Source organism: Camelus dromedarius, chromosome 4 (assembly GCF_036321535.1).
Source record: "Camelus dromedarius isolate mCamDro1 chromosome 4, mCamDro1.pat, whole genome shotgun sequence".
Classification (NCBI taxonomy): Eukaryota; Metazoa; Chordata; class Mammalia; order Artiodactyla; family Camelidae; genus Camelus; species Camelus dromedarius.
In genome coordinates, this window is record NC_087439.1 from 71,618,003 (window position 1) to 71,637,181 (window position 19,179).

Here is a 19,179-nt window from a genome sequence, read left to right on the forward strand (position 1 = left end):
ATTTTATTAAGTAAAACACTGGCATTTTTTGAATGTGTACATTTGGGTAAGTTTGAAGTACACATGAACCAAACAAAAGCAAACGTGGTCTGGAGGAGAAAAAATTGTTTGATGGTATTTTAATACCAAGGCAAATCAGAAAGGACCAGGATTTACTGAGCCTTAACTCAATCCTGCACTCAGGTTTTTAGTATACAACCAATGCAAAACATTGCTTTTCTCTTTACATTAATAAGGAGTCTCATGAAATTTTATTCAATTTCAAGGGTACAGATAAGAAGCAGATTTCACAGTTAAACAGAAATAATGCAGCAATGTAATCACTGGCTTGGGTGGCTGTACTTGAGGTTGTCCAGAGAGCCAAGCACTAGCTGGATTATCAGCTATCCAGTTTTCTTCATTCTTCAGCTGTTTGCCATGCCAGGATCCATCTGTCCTAACTAGAATGGAAATGAGGTGTATTTACAGAGATAATATTTTATTCTTAAGATGCCAGAGAATGTAGAACATCTTTCTGAAGTAACAGAGGCTTCAGTCTGTAAGTGAGTCACTTATTTCCCCATAGGTTTACCTGTGAGTCAACTTGAAGCACAGCCTTCAGGATTTCAGCTTAAAAAATGGTTTAAACTATTTTCATCCTAAGGTATTTAAAAATGGTTACACTGACTGGAAATTCCCTGAAATGAAACAGCTCTATTATATTTGATAACTTTGTAGCACCCCAAATTCATTACACACACTTAATGCATAGTTCCTAAACCTGCACTAATACAACCATAAACATTCTGAACATACTATAGTTTAACAAGATATTGGTCCCTCTAGATAGTCTACAAAGCAGAGGACTGAGCAGTTGTTGCCACTGTCTCTAGAGCACTAAACAGGCACAAGCAGTTGAGCTTGGGAGGAGTTACTAAATTGACAGTGATTGCGTGAAGTATTTGTAAAGTATCCTGTTTTTTCAATTCATTAAGCAGTGAAACGATAGTCTTAGAATAAGGATAAAAGCATTATAAGTGTATTGGAAAATTAAAATGCCTGGATTTGATGTGGCCGCTAATAGTCCATAGTTAGAGGGAAAAATGGGGAGGGAAAGGGAGTAGGGAAGCCTTTCTGATCCACACCAAGTTTCATACAATTTTGTGTAAGATTGTGTTCAGGCACAAATCCACTGCAATTCAAGTTTTTAGACAGAGGCCAATTATAAATTCATTATTTACGTCAAAAGCATTTATCGTATCTTCTGGATTCCGCTTAAATAAAGCCTACTTACTTCTTAATGTATTTTAAACCGTTAGGCCTCAGTAGGCTGAATAGACATACTCTACATCAACACTAGAGGACTAATACTTTACATGAATAAATCAGCATGGCAGTTTACCAGAATTTTCACAGAAATGCTTATTAGCCTATTTTACATGGCACCTGTAAGTAGCATCTGAGGACATTTTTACAAAGGTAATTCAGTAGTCTAAATAATAATATACACTAAAACTTTTGGCATTTATGTTACATTTAAAGCCAACCAACAGTTCTTATCAGTTCCTGCCATCAGCCTACTTGACTGTGACAGCAGACTCACCAGTAAAATTTCAATACCATTTATCAGTGTTATAACCAAGAACTTCAATTAGAACAAACCATTTGCCTACGATTTTAACTGACTTTCATAGATGAGAAGGAACCTGAATGATTCTGTTTATGATCCATTTATAATCAAGTAAGAATCTGTCAAGACCTCCAAAGCCAATGGGAAATGCCATGTCTGACTTCCCTGTGGTGGGAAGGGTGTAGAGCCTAACTGTTAAAAGACGGTGACTGGCAGAAGACAAACTTCCTCTATTTGCCAGTGACTCTGGCAGAAAAAAATGCTTCAGGATTTGGATACACATAAAGTATGTCTGCCAATGCAAAAGTTTATCACTAGGTCCTCTCCCCTTTAAAAAAAGATATATTAGGGCATGCATTCTGAATGGGGGTGGTTTCACCCCCAACTAGGACAATAAAACCTTACTCTTTTCATGTATAAAGCAGATACAATACATATACAGCTTACCTGTATTAAAATTTATTGGGGCACTATTAAAAAAAAGTTTTTAAAAGGCTTCGTTGGTGGGATTGATGAGAAAAAGCTTTAAGAAACACTGAATTAGAAGTAAATTAGTCACATGCATTTCCTTTCCCCACCATCATTATGTTATGTCAAAATATCCTGTGACATTTTTGGTATTTGGAGTTTTCATAAGAACATAATAAATGTCTCTAGGACAATGCTCCCAGAATAATTAAGAAACTTGTGATCAGCTCTAAACACACATTTAATTATGGCATCTGAGAGGAGGCTTATCCTTAGAAACTGACACCAAGTTAGGAAAATCAATCAACATTTATCCAATCATAATTACAAGTACAGTTTTAACATGTGTACCAAGAATTACATATTTGAGGCCATGAGTTGGCACTAGTAGCTGTTTCAAACTGCCACTTAAAATTCAAAATGAAAATCTTTTAAGTCTTTTTAGGAAGCATTCCCTTTCTTTACACTACACGGTCACAGGTGACTTACCCATTTACCAAACACTGTAGTAAGTAAACACTACTTTATCATTATGAAGGATAAAACTCTATGATCAGACAAAGATCATAATGTAGTTCTCAAAGACTACACACTCTTTCACTATACACAGTATATAATAAACAGGGTACACTTTGTACTGCAGTAACATGCAATGATTTGTTGCAGAAATGTTAATGTGGCTTCCGCTACATCAGAATTTCGTGTAGGTGTTTACAGTTTGGGAGTCATGAGAATGAAAAGAGCAATTATTTAATGCTTATACAGCAGAGACATCTGAACGCATAACATACAGTTATCACCAGGTATTAACATGGAATTTACAAAAAAATAAAAAATTAAAAAAGAAGACTGACCTATATAAACCTAAGTGTAAGGATGGACTTTATTTTTTTTAAAAAAGTCTTTTAAGGACTACAAGTTACAAAGTAAAAGCAGATCACTATGTAGAAACCTAGTGAATACATTTTGCCTGTGCATGAAAGCTTTATCAAAGTTATTCATTTAACAATTTCACCCCACTCACAATGGTATCAGTTATAATGCTCTTCTTCATAAGGTTATAATACCTTTATTTCAAACTATATTACATGTTACTCCCTCAAGATGAGTTTTTAAACACGAAATTCTTGGCTCTTAAGAATGGCACCTTTGAAAGGGGCGATTTCCATGCAGTCTCTGGTGGTATTATTCCAAGCTCGTTTCTTTCAACAATCAAAAAACTGTGAAAATACTCGTTTTTAACATGAATTCTTTCCACCAAAAAATCTGGCCACATTTTGTTTTTCTAACAACTACATATAAAGATGGGTAGCAGCAAGAAAAGAAAGATGGAAAGTAAAAGGCAACCATTAAAATAAATAGATCAACTGTATAGAAGAGATATTTGGCTCATGGCTATTTAAAAAATTGGCAACTAGGTAAGTTAATAGCCAGATGCTTAAATCATAAGTGAAATTTGTGAAGAGAATGAAGCTGGTCCAGTATGACCAAGTAGGAATATATAGTTATCACCGCACTTCATTCTTTACAACAAATACTCTAAGCCAACAGGAAATGGGAGTTATATTTAGAGTCCCAATTAGAACATGCTGACAACAATTTAGTTGTTTCTTTTCTTTCAACAATTTTAGTTGTTTAGTACAGTCATTTGCTTTTCTCACACTATTTTATGAGTCCTTTCTTACCAATCTAAGTGTATGATAAATTTAATACTTTAAACGACAAGACTTTTCTTTGAAGATGGTTGTATGAAAAGAATTACCCATGTTTTGTCTGGAAAGATACAAAATGAATGCAGAAGTTTCTCAATGGGAAAAAGCTCTATTTTCTTCTTCCCACCACCTCTGCCACATACAATTTCCCAAAGACCTCACTTTCAAGTTTGTTCTCCATGGCTTCATTTTAAGGAATGAAAATCAGAGAGCAAACAATTGGGCTCAAGCACATTTGGGGTTAAAAATGCAAGAAAATATTAACATGCAAACAATGGTCCAAATACTCAAGATTCATGTTAATGAATTCAATTACTGTATATGAGATTTTCATTGATGAGCAGGGCTTTGGGCATACCAAATTATGACACAAATCATTACTTTCTGAGACTTTGGATACTTTTACAGTTTAATTTGCAAACAGAATTTTTATAACAAATTATTTTTAACCAAATCATATCTTGAAAACTGTTCATATAGAAAACCCAGGGAATAAAGTGAACTGTTCATTGTGGAAGGCCTTAAATTACATTATTACAGTAGAAAATACAGGAGGTAGAAGATAACTGAAAAGACTAATGCAACATTAGATTCAAATCTATAGCTCCTATAGCTACCTCAAACATGGTTTTAGAAACTAAAGCCAACATTTCCAGTAACCATAGAAACAGTTAAAATAAAATTTGCCATGAAAGCCCTTATATCATGCTTGATATAGGGAGGTAGGAAGATGTAAGAACCAGGACACATGAGACATGACATTTTATCTACAACTCCTGTTTGCTTTACTGAGGGTGTAGTTTCAAAATTCAGTCACCTTCTTCAGCTTCAGACTCAGATTCTAGAAAAGGGGGAAAATGTAGTCAAGCATTACATGATATCAGAAAGCAAAAGTTTCCATTTGTAACTTTAAAGCTTTTTTATTTAAGGACTTTTATTAACTCTCAAAATCCATAAATATTTATTAAATATTCTCAAAATTTCCAATTTTCCTAAGAATGTTAGCATTATGGTTGAACCTCACCTGCCTTAAAGTAAGTGAGTTTTTGCAGGTCTGTTATAAATGAACAAAAATTTGTACTCTAGGTACAAAATGGTATCTGAATGAAAGGCAAACATGCATGGACACATTTTTGGCTACATTAAAATTAGTCTTTAGGCTTTACCAAATAAACTGCACAAATGAAAACACTTACCTTCTTCAGCATTTTTGAGCCACTCTACGAACTTTTTCATTTGCTCAAGGAAGACACTTTTCCCCTTTGCAACATGTGCATCTTTATACCACTTCAGAATGGGTTCTTCACTCAGGACTTCAGCTATAAAGAAAAGAACAGCCTTTACATTCAGGGAGTTTTCACATAGTACTTCTCTAACTAAGGCAGAGTTAGAAACCTCCTAAGGTGCAAATGACTATGTGGCAAAAAAGATCCTTTGAAAAGTAAAATACAAACAATTATCTTCGCTGCTTACAAACAATGTCTTAACTGGTTTCTTCAACAAATTAATTTTTAAAGAAAAGGAGAGAAGATGAAATGGGAACCCTATATCAAGAAACTTTTTTACACCTGAAACTAACAAAACACTGTAAATCAACACTACTTCAATTAAAAATAAATAAATAAAAGAAAAAAACTTAAAAATTTGGCCAATTTATGAACCTACAACCACGAAATCAACCTTATTAAACAAGGATCCTCTCAACTGAAAGCAATTTTACCCCCTGGGGACATCTGACAATGTTTATAGACATTCTTGGTTGTTACACTGGGGAGAGGTGCTACTGGCATCTGCTGGGAAGATGCCAGGGATGCTGTTAAACACTCTACAATGCAAAGGACAGTCACCTACAAAAGAGTTATGTAGCCCCAAACAGTATTACCAAGGTTGAGGAATCTTGTGATAATCAGGGGTATTTGATATATAATTCATTCATATTTTTAGGTGTGAAAATGTTAACCGTGATTTTATTAAAAAGCAAAAAGTCCATGTATTTTACAGTTAAAATTTAATTATTAATCTTCCCAGAACTAAATGAAGATTTCTAAGATTTATTTCTAAATAGTCTAAAGAGTGAAGGAAGTAGGGGTTATAGATACTTTAAAGAAACCTAAATACAAGCTGATAATCACTGAAGCACAGGGTATAAATAAATAAATAAATAAATAAATAAATAAATAAATAAATAAATAAATAAATAAATTAATTCTGGGGATGCAGGTAGATCTTTAAGTTTAAAACACAGGAACTAACAAAATCATCTGTCTGGGGAAGGGGACTGGTGGAGTACAGGAAGTGAAGTTTGAAGCCTCATCAAGAAGGCTTTAGATTTTAACTTGTTAGTAAGGTTGAGAGATGATTTTACGGTAATGTACTAAAAAGCACCCAATTCAAGCAGACAACTCAGTCCTGTGATTAGAGTAAAATATTTTAGGGTGATGTTTAGAGGACTACTCAGAATTATTTTGAGTTTTTTAGGATTTTTATTAAATGTATTCATTCACAAAATTCAAAATTTAAATTACCTTTATAAAAAAGCACCACTATTTTCTGGAAGGCTTTCATGAAATGAATGTTGTCATAGCAATACTCCTGAATCTTCAGTAACAGAGTCAGCTCAGACTGACCTTGAGTTGTAAAGGCAGCAAGTAGAGGGCTGTATTGCTTTTTAAAGGGAAGGGAGAAAAGATCGAGTCACTTAGTAAAATGACCATCCATTACAAAATTCCTAAAAGACAGAACATACCTCATCATTTACAATCACTGTAAATTATATTCTATTTAGTGGAAGTTGGGGGGGAAAAAAGAGAAAAGCAGAAAAATCTAAGTATCTAAGCCAAAAAGCAATACTATACCAAGGATTCCAGATAACTGTCAATACAATGTTAATATTTTAAAGGGGGGAAAAGGAAAAGAATCCTTCTATTTTCCAATATTCTCTCAAAAGCAAACACCAAATTGCAAGCTTAAGCTACTTAAAAAAAATTCTCTTTTTAAAATTTTTAATTGAAGTACAGTCAGTTACAATGTGTCAATTTCTGGTGTACAGCACAATGTCCCAGTCATGTATATACATACATACATTCATTTTCATATTCTTTTTCATTAAAGGTTATTATGAGATATTGACTATAGTTCCCTGTTAAACATGTATTTGTTTTTAACCTGTGAGCCAAAGAAAGTCAGACTTTTCAAAAGGTTATCATCAATAGTTAATATGTTATTTGTCTACTTACTGCTGGTTTATTCCCAGGAACCACAGGATGTGATACACCCTTTTAGAAAAAAAAGTACACTGACAGTTCACTTATCCCCACTTAAAGAAGAATAATGTTTTATCAAGGCACAGTTTAATACCTTCAAGTGCTTGATGGCTTGCTCTGCTACAAGCTCCTCTTTTTTGTTCCATTCCACGGTGCTCATTACACTGGACCACACTATTCCGATAACAATGGGTTCTGGAATGTTGTTTTTCTTCATCTCCTCCTTGACATACAAAATTATCTGCAAAAGAACCCAAATTTAGTACAGAAATACATTCTGATATGTATATACTCCACACATCAAATGCAGACCTTTTACAAAAGCATGAACATCTTTCCATGCAACTAGCAATGACTACATACAATAACAGAACTTTCAGAGTAAGAAGGGATAGAATTCCAATTCAAACCTTATATTACATATTAGCAAACCACCTAAGAAAAGATCAAGACGGAAACAGAAGGTCTTTCCATTGGCTTGCACCCTACAAAATCCCCAAATGTTATGAGCCATATAAAGATGATTTAAACAAAAATATCTCACATCCTTAAATGGATCACCACGGGACATCTGTTCTTGAAGTTCTTTCTGGAGTTCCTTACGAGCTCCTATGGTTTGCTGATTCCGAACATATTCTGAAAGCTCTTTCAAGCCTGCCTCAGTGAAATACTTCGTGAAGTGTTCAACGCTTTGTTTATTGGCAGGAAAAAGTTCCTGAAAAGAAAATGTGACCTGGTTAAATGGTCTTCAAATCAGATTAAGAAAAACACTTTTCCTCCTTTCACAGATTAAAAATGGGAAAGTTGTCTATTACATTTTCCTAAAGTATTGGCAAGAATGTGAAGAGTAAAAAGTTACAAACCATCAGTCTGTTATCCATGCTCACTTTTCGAAGACTTGCAGCTACTGCATTGATATCTTTCTCATTTATCCATGATTTAAAGAGCTTTACAGCAAAAGCTGCTGAAACCCCTGTAGAACAAAAGAGCTTACTCAACAGAAATACTTTCCTGGATTTCAACTACTGTTATCTCCCCATTTCCTCCTTCCAAGGTTCCACCACATGGGATTATTCACTTTATCCCCAAACTTAACACTAGAATATTCCCTTGCCACTGCTTACCATTAAACTCCAATTTTGCTAGTTGTATATTGTTAGTCAAGTTAAACTGTTTCCTTTTTATAGAATTTAAAACAATTTTTTTATTGAAGTTCTGATTTACAATGTTAGTTTCATATATACAGCAAAGCGATAGTTAAACTGCTTTGTGAGGTATAAAATAAGGGTAACAGTTCTTACACTTGACAGGGTTGTTGTGAGAATTAAAATAAGGCATGTTAAATACTCAGTATTCTAAGCAGTAAAAAAGACTAGCTTTTAAATTACTGTAAAGAATAATTTAACTGTAGAAATCACAAAAGGGAACTTTCTGTCCTTTTCAGCTCGCCATTCTCCCCAGTGTCACTTTCTCCATTAAGGATGTTCCCAAGTCTCCCAACTGGGATTAACCCCTCTCTAGGTTTCTACAGCATTTCTATTTTTACTTTATAATCACATTTTGTCTAGATCCTGGATATATGCTGTATGTCTAAAGAAAGCCATTAAGCCTAGATGTCCAAAGTATACATTAAATGACTAATGAGTTGAAATGAACCAATTAAATTTAAGGATAGTCAAAAACTAAGACTATTACACAAGTCAAATCCATATAAACTATGTATCTTTTTTATCAGTTCATCGTTTATACTCTTATCTACCTGACCCTCAGCCAACTAAAGATCACCCTTTATTAAAGGTTTATTACCTTCTTTAACCAAATTCTCATTATAAAGGCTATTAAGAATGGATGCATTAAGTGTTCCATTAGCCAGAAGAACACCAGTCAACATAGCCAGCTTGTTCCTCTCCGACTCTGAAAAACCCTTTAAGAATAGCAGCAGCTATAAAAGTAAAGAATTAAGGGTTAAAAGAGCAACTGCATTATATAAAGAGCAGCAGTAAAACATACCATATTGGTTACAAATGTGGGCTCTGGGGTCTGACCATCCAAGTTTGTATCTCAGTTCTAATACTCACTAGCTGAGTGATCTTGGGCAAGTTACTCAACCTCTACCCCAGTTTCCTCATATGTAAATATGGGCAATAAAACCTGTCACACAGGGTTTTTGTGAATGTTAAATAAAATAACAGAACAATGCCTTGTACTCATTAAATTTTACTATTAACATTACCAAGTTTTCTGTGCACTTACATGTAGAATATTTAAGACTCAAAGAACAAGTGTGTTAAACTTCTCTTTCTCAATGTGTTTAGTTCTGATCTGCTACCCTCGTCTTCTGAACCAACCCCACTTTGAGTTTTACCCCTTTGCCACTTGATTGGATATAGAGATAAGACACAGTGTACAGCAATTAAACTAAATTATATACCCCCAAATTTCAGAGACAGCCTACCTAAATATCTAAAATTATCTCAAATCCATGGAAGAATTAGGATTTAGCATTCCCTTCTGATTGCAACCTTTTGTTTTTCACAAAGCATACTGCTGCTCATACCTTTTTTACTTCATCTTCAAAACCTTTCTCCAGGTATTTGTAGCGCCTGATTAACTTGTTAAAAACCTGTAAGAATGTAAAGGAACTGAATGATAACTCCATATGTATAAATGTCAGATTCCTAAAAGATCTAGGTCAGGGCCGCTGAGATTTCTCCCACAGTATCTCTATAACAGCAAAGAAGTGAACCTTTCATCAGATGTTTAACTAGCTTGAGAAGTCTGCCAGCTCCCAAACACCACAATACTGTTAACACTTTAATCACCGCCAGGCAAGAGACTTTTACTGCCAAATATTAAATAAAGCATGGACTAATTATTGCTCAAATACAAGTCATTTACACATTTGTAGGATATTAACAGAATAAGATCATAAAATATAGTTCTACTTTCCTAATGACATAGACAACAATACCTAAGGTTAGATGTACTTGAATTCTTTGCTTATAGTAACACAAGCATAACTGTGTATGAAACTTTCAAATGAGATTTTTGACTAATAAGCTAATCTCCCTATAACTCATTCACCTTTAAAAAGCTATATGCAGAATAATTCAGTGATGAAAATCACTACAGGGAACTGATTTTCCTTTTTCAGCTTGACTTTTTCTTAAAAATGAATTAATTCTAGAGGGACAAATAGGAAAAGGAGAGCTAATTCAATTTTTTTCTACTTTGTTTTCCTCAACACATTTTAAGTTTCTATATCATCATACTGTGCCAAGAACATCTCTAAACCTTCAGCTCAAATTCCTTTAACCTTCTACCTGTGACCTCTTAAAAGTAGACTATTCCTTGAATACTAGTCAGATGGATAATAGCTAACTGCAATAATTACATGAAGTTTGGTTTACCTGAGCAAATGCTTGCATGGTCTCTAGGTCTTCTTGTGCTGCGAACACACAGACATCTGTACGCATCATGTCATCTGCCAGTGTACCACCTGGGGCTAAGGTATATTTCACAAAAAATTTGTGAAGACCTTCATTTAAAATTAGTAATTATTTCAATCTTACTTTTTAAAAAAAATTCAGTTTTTTTATTTTTACGGTTCAGGTGTACAGCAGTACAGTTCAACATCTGTGTACAACTATTCAATCTTATCATCTGTAAAGATTCTCATAAAATAAAATGGTAATTTTAATTTATTTATTATAAGTCAATTTCCCAATAGTTCAATATGTATGAATAAAGTGAAAACAATTTACTGGAATAAACAAAATAACCCTCTTTAGCAACCCAATGGAACTCACTAGATTAATTCAGCAGTGCCAAATCTTCACTCAAGTGGAGATGTTCAGAGTTGGTTTTGACGTTCCATATAGGAAACCACCTTTTAGAAGCTTCCAAAGAGGCCGGGCTATACAAATCCTCAAATTAAAGACTTTATCTTCTAGACACATTTGTAAGTATTTATGGATAAAATGATATCTGATGTATACTTTAAAATACGGGGGGGGGGGCGTGTGGAGAGGAGATGAAGTCAGTGGGGGCACAGATGGATGAAGATTGTTAAAAACTGAAGTTGGGTAACATCAGAAATTCATTAACCTAGTCTCTTAGGCTATATTTGAAAATCTCCTTGCTAAAACAGATTCTTTAAAAAGAATTTTAAAAAGTGGCTTATTGATAACAGCATTATGAATAGAAAATAGACACGTTTCCCATTTCTTACCATAAAATGGTACTACAATAAAAGGGATACTCATTAGACCAGGCATCAGAACATATGAACATTAAGTTCCCAGTTCCACCACCAAGCAATTGTTTGACTGCATGTAAACCAGAGAAGCCTGTCTAAGCCTCCATTCTGCATGTATACAAATAGAGTTCTGATGCTATCAGCTTGACTGTGAGGTTCAATACAATGTTACTGTAAGAACATTTTGAAATACCTTAAAAGAGCTATGGAAATGAAATTACTATCACCATTTGAAGGTACATAAGTAAGTAGCACATTCTGTTAAGATATCTGTTGAGGGTGAAGGCAGGAGTAAGAGCAGTGCTACGCAACAGAAGTATAATGTGAGCCATATAATGTAATCTCAAATCTTCTAGTAGACGTATTAAAAATAAAACGTGAAATTAACTTTAATATACTTTAACTCAACACATGAAAAATATGATTTTAACATCTCAGTATTCAAAATATTACTGAGATATCTTACATTCTTTTTAATACTGTCTTTTAAAATCCAATGTATATTTTACATTTTCAGTACATCTCAATTTGGACTAGCCACATTCTAAGTGATTGATAGCCACATGTGGCTAGTGGCTAATATACTGACAGCTGCAGGATTACAGTCTTCAGATATATAGTCATCCTGGATTGGTTCTAGAACCCACGTGGATACCAAAATCTGCAGATGCTCAAGTCTCTTAAATAAAACGGCATATCTTCATATAACGTACACACATCCTTCTGTATACTTTAAACCGTCTCTAGGTTACTTATAATACCTAATACAATGTAAATGCTATGTAAATAGTTGCCCAGACTGCGGGAAATTCAAGTTTTGCTTTTTGGAACTTTCTGAACACCATCCCGCCACCCGGTATTTCTGATCCACAGTTGGTTGAATCCATGGATGCGGAACCTTTGGACATGGCGGACTGACTGTATAGAAGTATTTGGTAACACAGGACAAGAAATAGTGGTTTCTTCATTAACTGGGAGTGTACAAACACAAGTTGGAAAAAGCACAGGGGGATGCTGTGGGGAATTAGGTATCAGACAGAAAAGTCTTCCCCAAATGGTATGGTTCTGTAATGGATTTCAAATATAAAGCTAGACAGAGCAAGGCAATCTGCAAATTTACCATAATTTGAGAAGAAAAAAAAGGAAAAATCGTAAGGGGGTAAAACAAACAGAAACAAAGCCACCCCAACTTGATACGCCTGTCAAATAGTTCATATTCTGGATTCTACATAATCTCCATACATCACATTCCCCACAAAACCCAGACACTTACCCAGCATTCCACCAGCCACCAGAATGTCAAAGAGTGTTTCTGCATATCGGCGGTAATCAAGTTTTGCTCCAGAAGCATCAAGAAACTTTGCTACTGCTTCCAAATCAGTACCAGTTTCAGTTAAGCCTTGAATAATACAGTCTTGAAACTGAGTAGGGTCAAACCTCTCTTTTTCATCTGGGGGGAGAAACCCCAAAAGATTTAGTTTTAGATTAAAAGGCTTACCAAAATGCCATGAAATCACAACTTTATGAAGCTATAACTACTGAATACATTAACCACATTCATCACAATTTCACTTATTTCAACAGCTGGAGAAAACAAACACTACCTAGATTACCCAAGACCTGAAATATGAGCAAACACAACAGAAGACTAAACGCACATCCCTTGCAAGTTCCACCTTTGCAAATGCAAGGCAGGACTGCCTAATCACAAGACGTGTGTGGCTTTTCTCCCACTATTTTTTCACACAAGACTCGTAAGTCAGCTAAATGAGCTAGTGTGTTCCTACTGCCAGGAGATAATTTCTACCTGGAATGCTCTTCCATTGCCTCTGAGCTTTTCTGAAATCTAGGACATCTTCTACACCTCAGGTAAATTTTATTCCTGAGTGAAATTTTGTTCAAAAACTGGAGCTCTTGATTTTCTTTAAATGCTTGTAACACTCTACTTTAAAAAAAAAATTCACTCACTTAGTACTTATTAAGGTATCGTTACAAAGTACATTTATTCAATACTCAATATATGACAAAAACTAAAGTAAATCTACCCTCAGTAGATATTTGTTCCCATTACTCAGAAGGGAAATTGAAGGCCAGAGAAGTTGAGCCATGAAGAGATTATACTGTGCAGCAAACTGCCTGATTCAAATCATGATCACCATTTAACTGTCTGAAGCTGAGCAACTAACCTCATTCTTCATGCCTAAACTTCCCTACTGTAAAATGGTGATTAAGACTAGTATCTATCCCATAAAGTTGTTGTGAGTATTTGAAAAATTTTTTTTAAATTTTAATCTTCTTTGGGGGGGAGAGGTAATTAGGTTTATTTTTTTATTTTTAGAGGAGGTACTGGGGATTGAACCCAGGACCTTGTGTATGCTAAGCATGCACTCTACCAGTTAAGCTATGCCCTCCCCTCAAAGTTGTTGTGAGTATTAAATCACATAAATAAAACAGAAAGCACGCTGAACAATGCCATGGGTAAGTACACACCCTAGCCTTTACTGAGTTGCTATCACACACTCAAGGATAGGGTTTGATTTATCTAAGTTAGATGATATCTTAATTTCCACACAGCACTAGGGTGACCAACTCTTCCCTGTCTGCCTAGGACTTTGTTTTTAGCACTGAAAGGCCTATGTCCTAGGGACTCTGTTCAGTCCCAGGCAAATGAGGATGGTTGTTCACTGTAGTCAGGACCTAATCATCAAGAACTAGGAGGCCATGAGTGATCTCAATCTGGAAGTGGGGAAGTGACATCTCTTCTCAGTACTAACAACAATAAAACTACTTGATACTATATTTACACAAAGGCGGTACCAATAATCCACTGTTTGCGGATACAGACTTCCCCCATTACTGCTGAATTCCTCTGGTTCCCAACTTCTATTCCTCTTCTTGAGAAAATTTACTGGCTCAAATCTAAATGAAACTGCAAAGACTAGGATCAAATCATTCCTTGGTCTCCCTGCTATAAGTAGGGCAGATGACAACCAGAGATTATAAAAGATTTTGTAATACATATCTCAAAGTGTCTGCCACACAGGGTAGAAAAACACAATTTATAACCAGTAGCCAACCCAGTTCTCTATTTCCTCAAAGTTTCCTGTAAGATAAGGTCAATATGTGCTTTTGAGCAACAACACTGTAAAGTTTGAGGGGAAAATACTAAACCCAATATAAAATATATCTGAGACCACATATTTAACTTTGTATAACTAGTGCAGTGCCTTACTACAGAATTCAATACTCATCTAAGTACCAACTATATTAAGTAGTTAATGTAATTCTTGTACTTTTCTTACTAAGTCTGTGAGGAAATAGTTTCAAAAGACTGCAATGTGAACTCTGTTCCAGTATTAACTTCCATGGGTTAAAGTTTGACTTTTCTCTCACAAATCTTCACAAAGTTTGGGTCAAACTAGTAATCACGTTAGGAGCTCTTCTTTTATTAAATTAACCCTTTCCCTCAAGCTAAAGTTTGTTTAAATGAAACTTAGCTAGTGAAAACACAAGCCATGCTTTTTTAGAGCCCCTTCATCTTCACAGTAAAAAGATAATTCACTAGCCTGTTTAGATATATATAAGTTGACACCAAAAATCTTAAAGGCTTGGAAAAGCAGTAGAAATACTAAGGGTATATCTAAAATGGCAGTGAACTAGAAGAAGTTCAAGTTCCTTCCTGGTATTTTCACTTCAGGTTTTAGTAGTAAGCAATAGTCTGCCGGAGAAACCAAGACATGAAAGTTATCCCGAAGGCTTGAAGAGAGAGATTATTAAAACATAAATATTTACCTCTTTTTCTGGTTTTAAAACGCTGGCCTGATAGCGTTGGCTTTTGCTGCTTTTGATTATTCATAAAAGACACCCTGGAAGGGGAAAAATAAGGCCTTAAAAATACCAGTGCCATAACATTCATTTTAGAAACAAAGCATCAAACCTCAGCGTAGTCACATATAAACCACACAGAACATACACTTTTAGCCTAGCAACAGACCTGGGCAGGCACAAAGAATTACATTTGCCTGAATTAAATATAAGTTCAAAACCTGCATTTCTCCAGACAAAAACCCTTTAAAGATGAAACGTGAAGTACACTTTCAAATGACTTTACAGAGCAAGAGAATGGTGGCAAAACAGCCCATTATAAGCAGTTTACCCTCTTCCTGGTTCCTCTTTAAATTCACCTACATCTTCCACTACTTCTAAGCCCCACAGAGGACTAACAGAGACGACCACCATAGTCAAGAGGTATCCAAAACATGTATGTCAATTTAAAGACATAATCAAAAGGCGAATGCCCTCAGTTGCGGGACCTGTTCATGAGCAGCAACACCCTACCCTCAAATCGTGCCCATGACCGCAGCGGCCGCTTGCAGCCACTCCAGCCTGCAAAATGAGCAGAGAGCAGGCCTAGCCTCCTTCGCCCTATACCCTACAATCCAAGCCTCCTCCCCAGGCGCTTATCTCCCTATCAAACCCCTCCGGGGCCTCCCGCCCGAGCAACAGACAACCTGCCCCCGCCCAGGACCCCCTTGGCCTCGGCCGGGCGCCGTGGGGGCTGCTCCTCGCTCGCAGCCCCTTCTTCACTGACCCCGTCGTTGGCGGTGGCGGCCGCCGCAACGAGCGGACCACAAGCGCCGAGGCGCTTCGCGCCGGGGGCCCAGCCGCCCCGTACATCCGCCCGCCCTCCAGCGAAAGCAGCGGCGGTGGAGGCGGCCGCAGTGGTGGTGGCGGCTCCTCCGCCCCGCCCGCCGGAACCCACCACGCGTACATCACCCAACAGAGGCCGCGGCGGCTTTGTTACCCAGGCCGGGCAGGGCCGGAGAGGGGCCTGCCTCCCCCACTGTCTCTGCCTCTGGCGCCCCAGGGCACACTCGGGCCCCACGTTCCGGCCCGGGCAGCCGCCTCTGCCTCCCAGCTGAGGCGGCAGCCCCGACCCCGGAATCCAGGCCCCGGATCCGGCCTGGCCTCCTGCGGCGGCCTCCGCCCGGGCCTACCCAAGCCGGGCCGCACAAGACCTGCCGCCTCCCTCACCCTCTGCCCGGGGACGAGGGACCATAACCTTGGCCCAAGGCGGCGGATCCCGCGCCTTACCGAATTTAAGGCGAAGAGAAAAGAGCCAGAAATCCCCGAGGTGGCAGCAACTGCGGTGGTGTCTCCTCTGCTACCGGAACTAACGCGAGGAGGCGGAGGAGGAGGAGGAGGGAAGAGGTGAAGCCCCCGCCCCGGCCGGCCTCCTATCGCGAGATTTCTTCCTCCGGTGTCCTCCCCTACCCCTCCCTGATCGCGGCTTTGGGGCCTGGGGTGGGAAAGAAGGCAAAGAAAACGAGAAGGGTTTTCAAGGTTTCTTTATACCCTTATTGGATTCCAGGTTTCCCAGACACTTATCCTAGACTAGCCCATCTTTCTTCCACCACCGTGTCATCCAGCCTCTTAGCGAGCACATGGAGGGGTTTGGGAGAATGAATATCCCCCACCACCCCTGCCAGAGCCGAGGAAGTTGGACACGTCCGCCTCGAGTCCCTTCCCCACCGACCCCCTCTTCCAGCGCCGGAAGTCGGAGCCCGAGGGCGGGGGAGCTCGGGTCCTTCTTGGGCCGAGGTCGAGTTTGGTAAGGGTTCCACACCTGGCTTCCACTCCGGCCGGGATTGGCAGTACTTGCTCAGGCTAAGTCACAAGCAGGGCAACGTTGCTCTGCGGTGCTGGCAGGGTGGCGTCGTGCACTCCTTCCCTTAGGAGCGAGGAAGATCCTGATAGGGGTCTGAAGGAAATTCGACCCTCCGACTGCGGCTGCCATCCTGGCAGTGGTCTCTAGTTCCCTCTTGAGTGCGGTGGTTCTGGGGACTTGGAGAGCATCAGAATCCCCTGGAGGACTTCTTAAAACACATTGCTGGGCCTCGCCCGCAGAGATTATGTAGATCTGGTGTGGGACCCAAGAATGTGCATTTCTAACAAGTTCCCTGTGATACTTGATGCAGCTGGTCTAGGAACCACATTTGAGAACCACTGAATTAGAGGATGTATTATCAGAGAGCTGGGGGAGATAAGATTGTGTGTGTGTGTGTGTGTGAAGCACTGTGGACATTAAAAACGTGTACAAATAGTGATGCAGAGTGTCTCCAGGATCTAGCCTCATTTTTAATTTTGTTTACACCTTAGGAGTTTGCCTTTCTATGTGATTCCTTACGCTTCTCCTACCTACTAGATAGAGAAACCTCAGAAGCAATTTTTGTCCCTAAAATCACCTTTTCTGGACCCTGCTTCCCTTCCTTATCAAACATTTAGGTAAATTAGTCTATATTAATTGACTTATTTTCCTTGACAGTCTGACCTTTACTCCCTGTACCTACTTCATGGAAAATTACTTTCTCAGAGTTTTTTTTTTCCTCCCCCAAATTATTGGTACTTATATCACGATCATAGACTTGACTATGGAGGAGAAAAGGTGATAAGTTCAAGCTGGTTTTCTTGTAGGTTTGCAGGACAATAGACATCTAAAGGAAGATCTAGTCCCTCGTTATTTTTGTGATTTCACGAGTCACTTAACCTCTTCGTAAAACACAGTACCAATGCTTTACATGATAGTTAAGACTTTTCTAACTCTCATAAATGGGGCTCCAGATTTGTTTGTAGCGTTGTTACTGGTATCCTTGAACTGATTGAAGTTCCTAACAATACATTCTGCTCCTATTTGATAAATGTTGTACTAGTGTAACTGATGACCTTAAGGAGAGGAGGAATAAATCAGATCTTGGCGGAAATGACTCATAAGACAAGGCCCAGCCTCATATTGGCTTTTGTTTTGTTAGTGCTCTATAAGACTTTATTTTTCAGACTTTCAGGGCTCAGTTAAGAATTCTAAACTTGCTAAACTTGCAGACTCCAGCTGTAAATAATAAAGGTTTTGGCACAGTATTAGCAACATTCAAGACAGCATCTTATGATTAAAAAGTATTTTGGAACTTTCATGATTGATAGGCCAGATTGAATTACCTACGTTGATTTATTCATGATTTATTTCATGAATGAGCATATTTTAGTGATCACTTCTGGCATTCTTCATAACATTTGTGTGGGCTTAGTATTATTTTCAAAATATTTGATGAAATTTACATGGGCCTGGGCTTTCCTCTGTGGGAAGATTTTTAGATAATACTTCAGTGCCTCTGCTTGTTTTAGATCTGTTCAGAGTTTCTATTTCTTCATGAGTCAACTTTGGTAATTATGTCTAAGAATTTGTCATTTCATCTAAATCGTCTAATTTGTTGGCATAACGTTATTCATAATATTCTATTATAAATCATCTTAGTATCTCTGAAGTTGGCAGTGATGTCTCTTGTTTCATTCCTGATTTTGGTAATTTGTGTTTTCTTTCTCTTTTTTTTGGGGGGGTCAGTATAGATTTACTGATATATTTATCAATTTGTTGATGTTTTCAAAGAAACAAAATTTTTAGTTTTCGTTGATTTTTTTCTATCTTTTGTTTTACTTCATTAATTTCCACTCTGATCTTTATTATTTCCTTCCAGACAAGAATGCCACAGAGCCCCTATTCTTATCCAAGGTTTAGCAGTTTTTCATGAATAAACATTTCTAAATTTGTTGTTGCCCTTTGGTTGATTTCTAGAGTCCTGAATTGGTAGTTTTGGACAATTTTGCCCAGTTTTATAGTTTTTTTGGAGAGAAGATTTGCTGACCACTTCACTCTGCCTTTGCTGCAAGATCCCCAATCCACTTTTGGATTAAAAATTTTGACCTAGTTAGATGAAAGGTGCTAGTTGCAACATGTGAACTTGATATTGCTTTTAACTTTGGTGGTAGAAATAGATAGACGTTTCTCTTTCAAGGGCAAGTAACAGTAAGTCTTTA

General features: G+C 37.5%; 1 protein-coding gene across 2 annotated transcripts; it reads right to left on the reverse strand.

The window, feature by feature from the left end:
* Nucleotides 1-104: 104 nt before the first annotated feature.
* Nucleotides 105-16,546, reverse strand: BZW1 (basic leucine zipper and W2 domains 1). 2 transcript variants are annotated; one of them, XM_010991956.3, is made up of 12 exons: nucleotides 16,405-16,546; nucleotides 15,103-15,176; nucleotides 12,584-12,760; nucleotides 10,463-10,557; nucleotides 9,610-9,675; nucleotides 8,859-8,994; nucleotides 7,916-8,025; nucleotides 7,597-7,767; nucleotides 7,147-7,293; nucleotides 6,315-6,453; nucleotides 4,986-5,108; nucleotides 105-4,630 (listed from the first exon to the last, which is right to left on the reverse strand). In XM_010991956.3, exons 2-12 carry the CDS (start codon nucleotides 15,164-15,166, stop codon nucleotides 4,599-4,601), a joined length of 1,260 nt encoding a protein of 419 aa, XP_010990258.1. In that variant the 5' UTR covers nucleotides 15,167-15,176; nucleotides 16,405-16,546; the 3' UTR covers nucleotides 105-4,598. The 2 variants fall into 2 exon arrangements, with proteins under 2 accessions (XP_010990258.1, XP_064341186.1); XM_064485116.1 differs by lacking the exons at nucleotides 12,584-12,760; nucleotides 15,103-15,176; nucleotides 16,405-16,546 and adding an exon at nucleotides 10,862-12,549.
* Nucleotides 16,547-19,179: the final 2,633 nt, after the last annotated feature.

What these genes read in the sequence shown, in the direction of transcription:
- BZW1 (XM_010991956.3), bottom strand. Translation starts at nt 15,166, where the DNA reads ATGAATAATCAAAAGCAGCAAAAGCCAACGCTATCAGGCCAGCGTTTT. An exon ending in CCATGCAAGCATTTGCTCAG is followed by an intron (nt 9,676 to 10,462) that starts GTAAACCAAACT and finishes ACATTCTTACAG; the next exon opens with GTTTTTAACAAGTTAATCAG. An exon ending in TTGAAGATGAAGTAAAAAAG is followed by an intron (nt 8,995 to 9,609) that starts GTATGAGCAGCA and finishes TTACTTTTATAG; the next exon opens with CTGCTGCTATTCTTAAAGGG.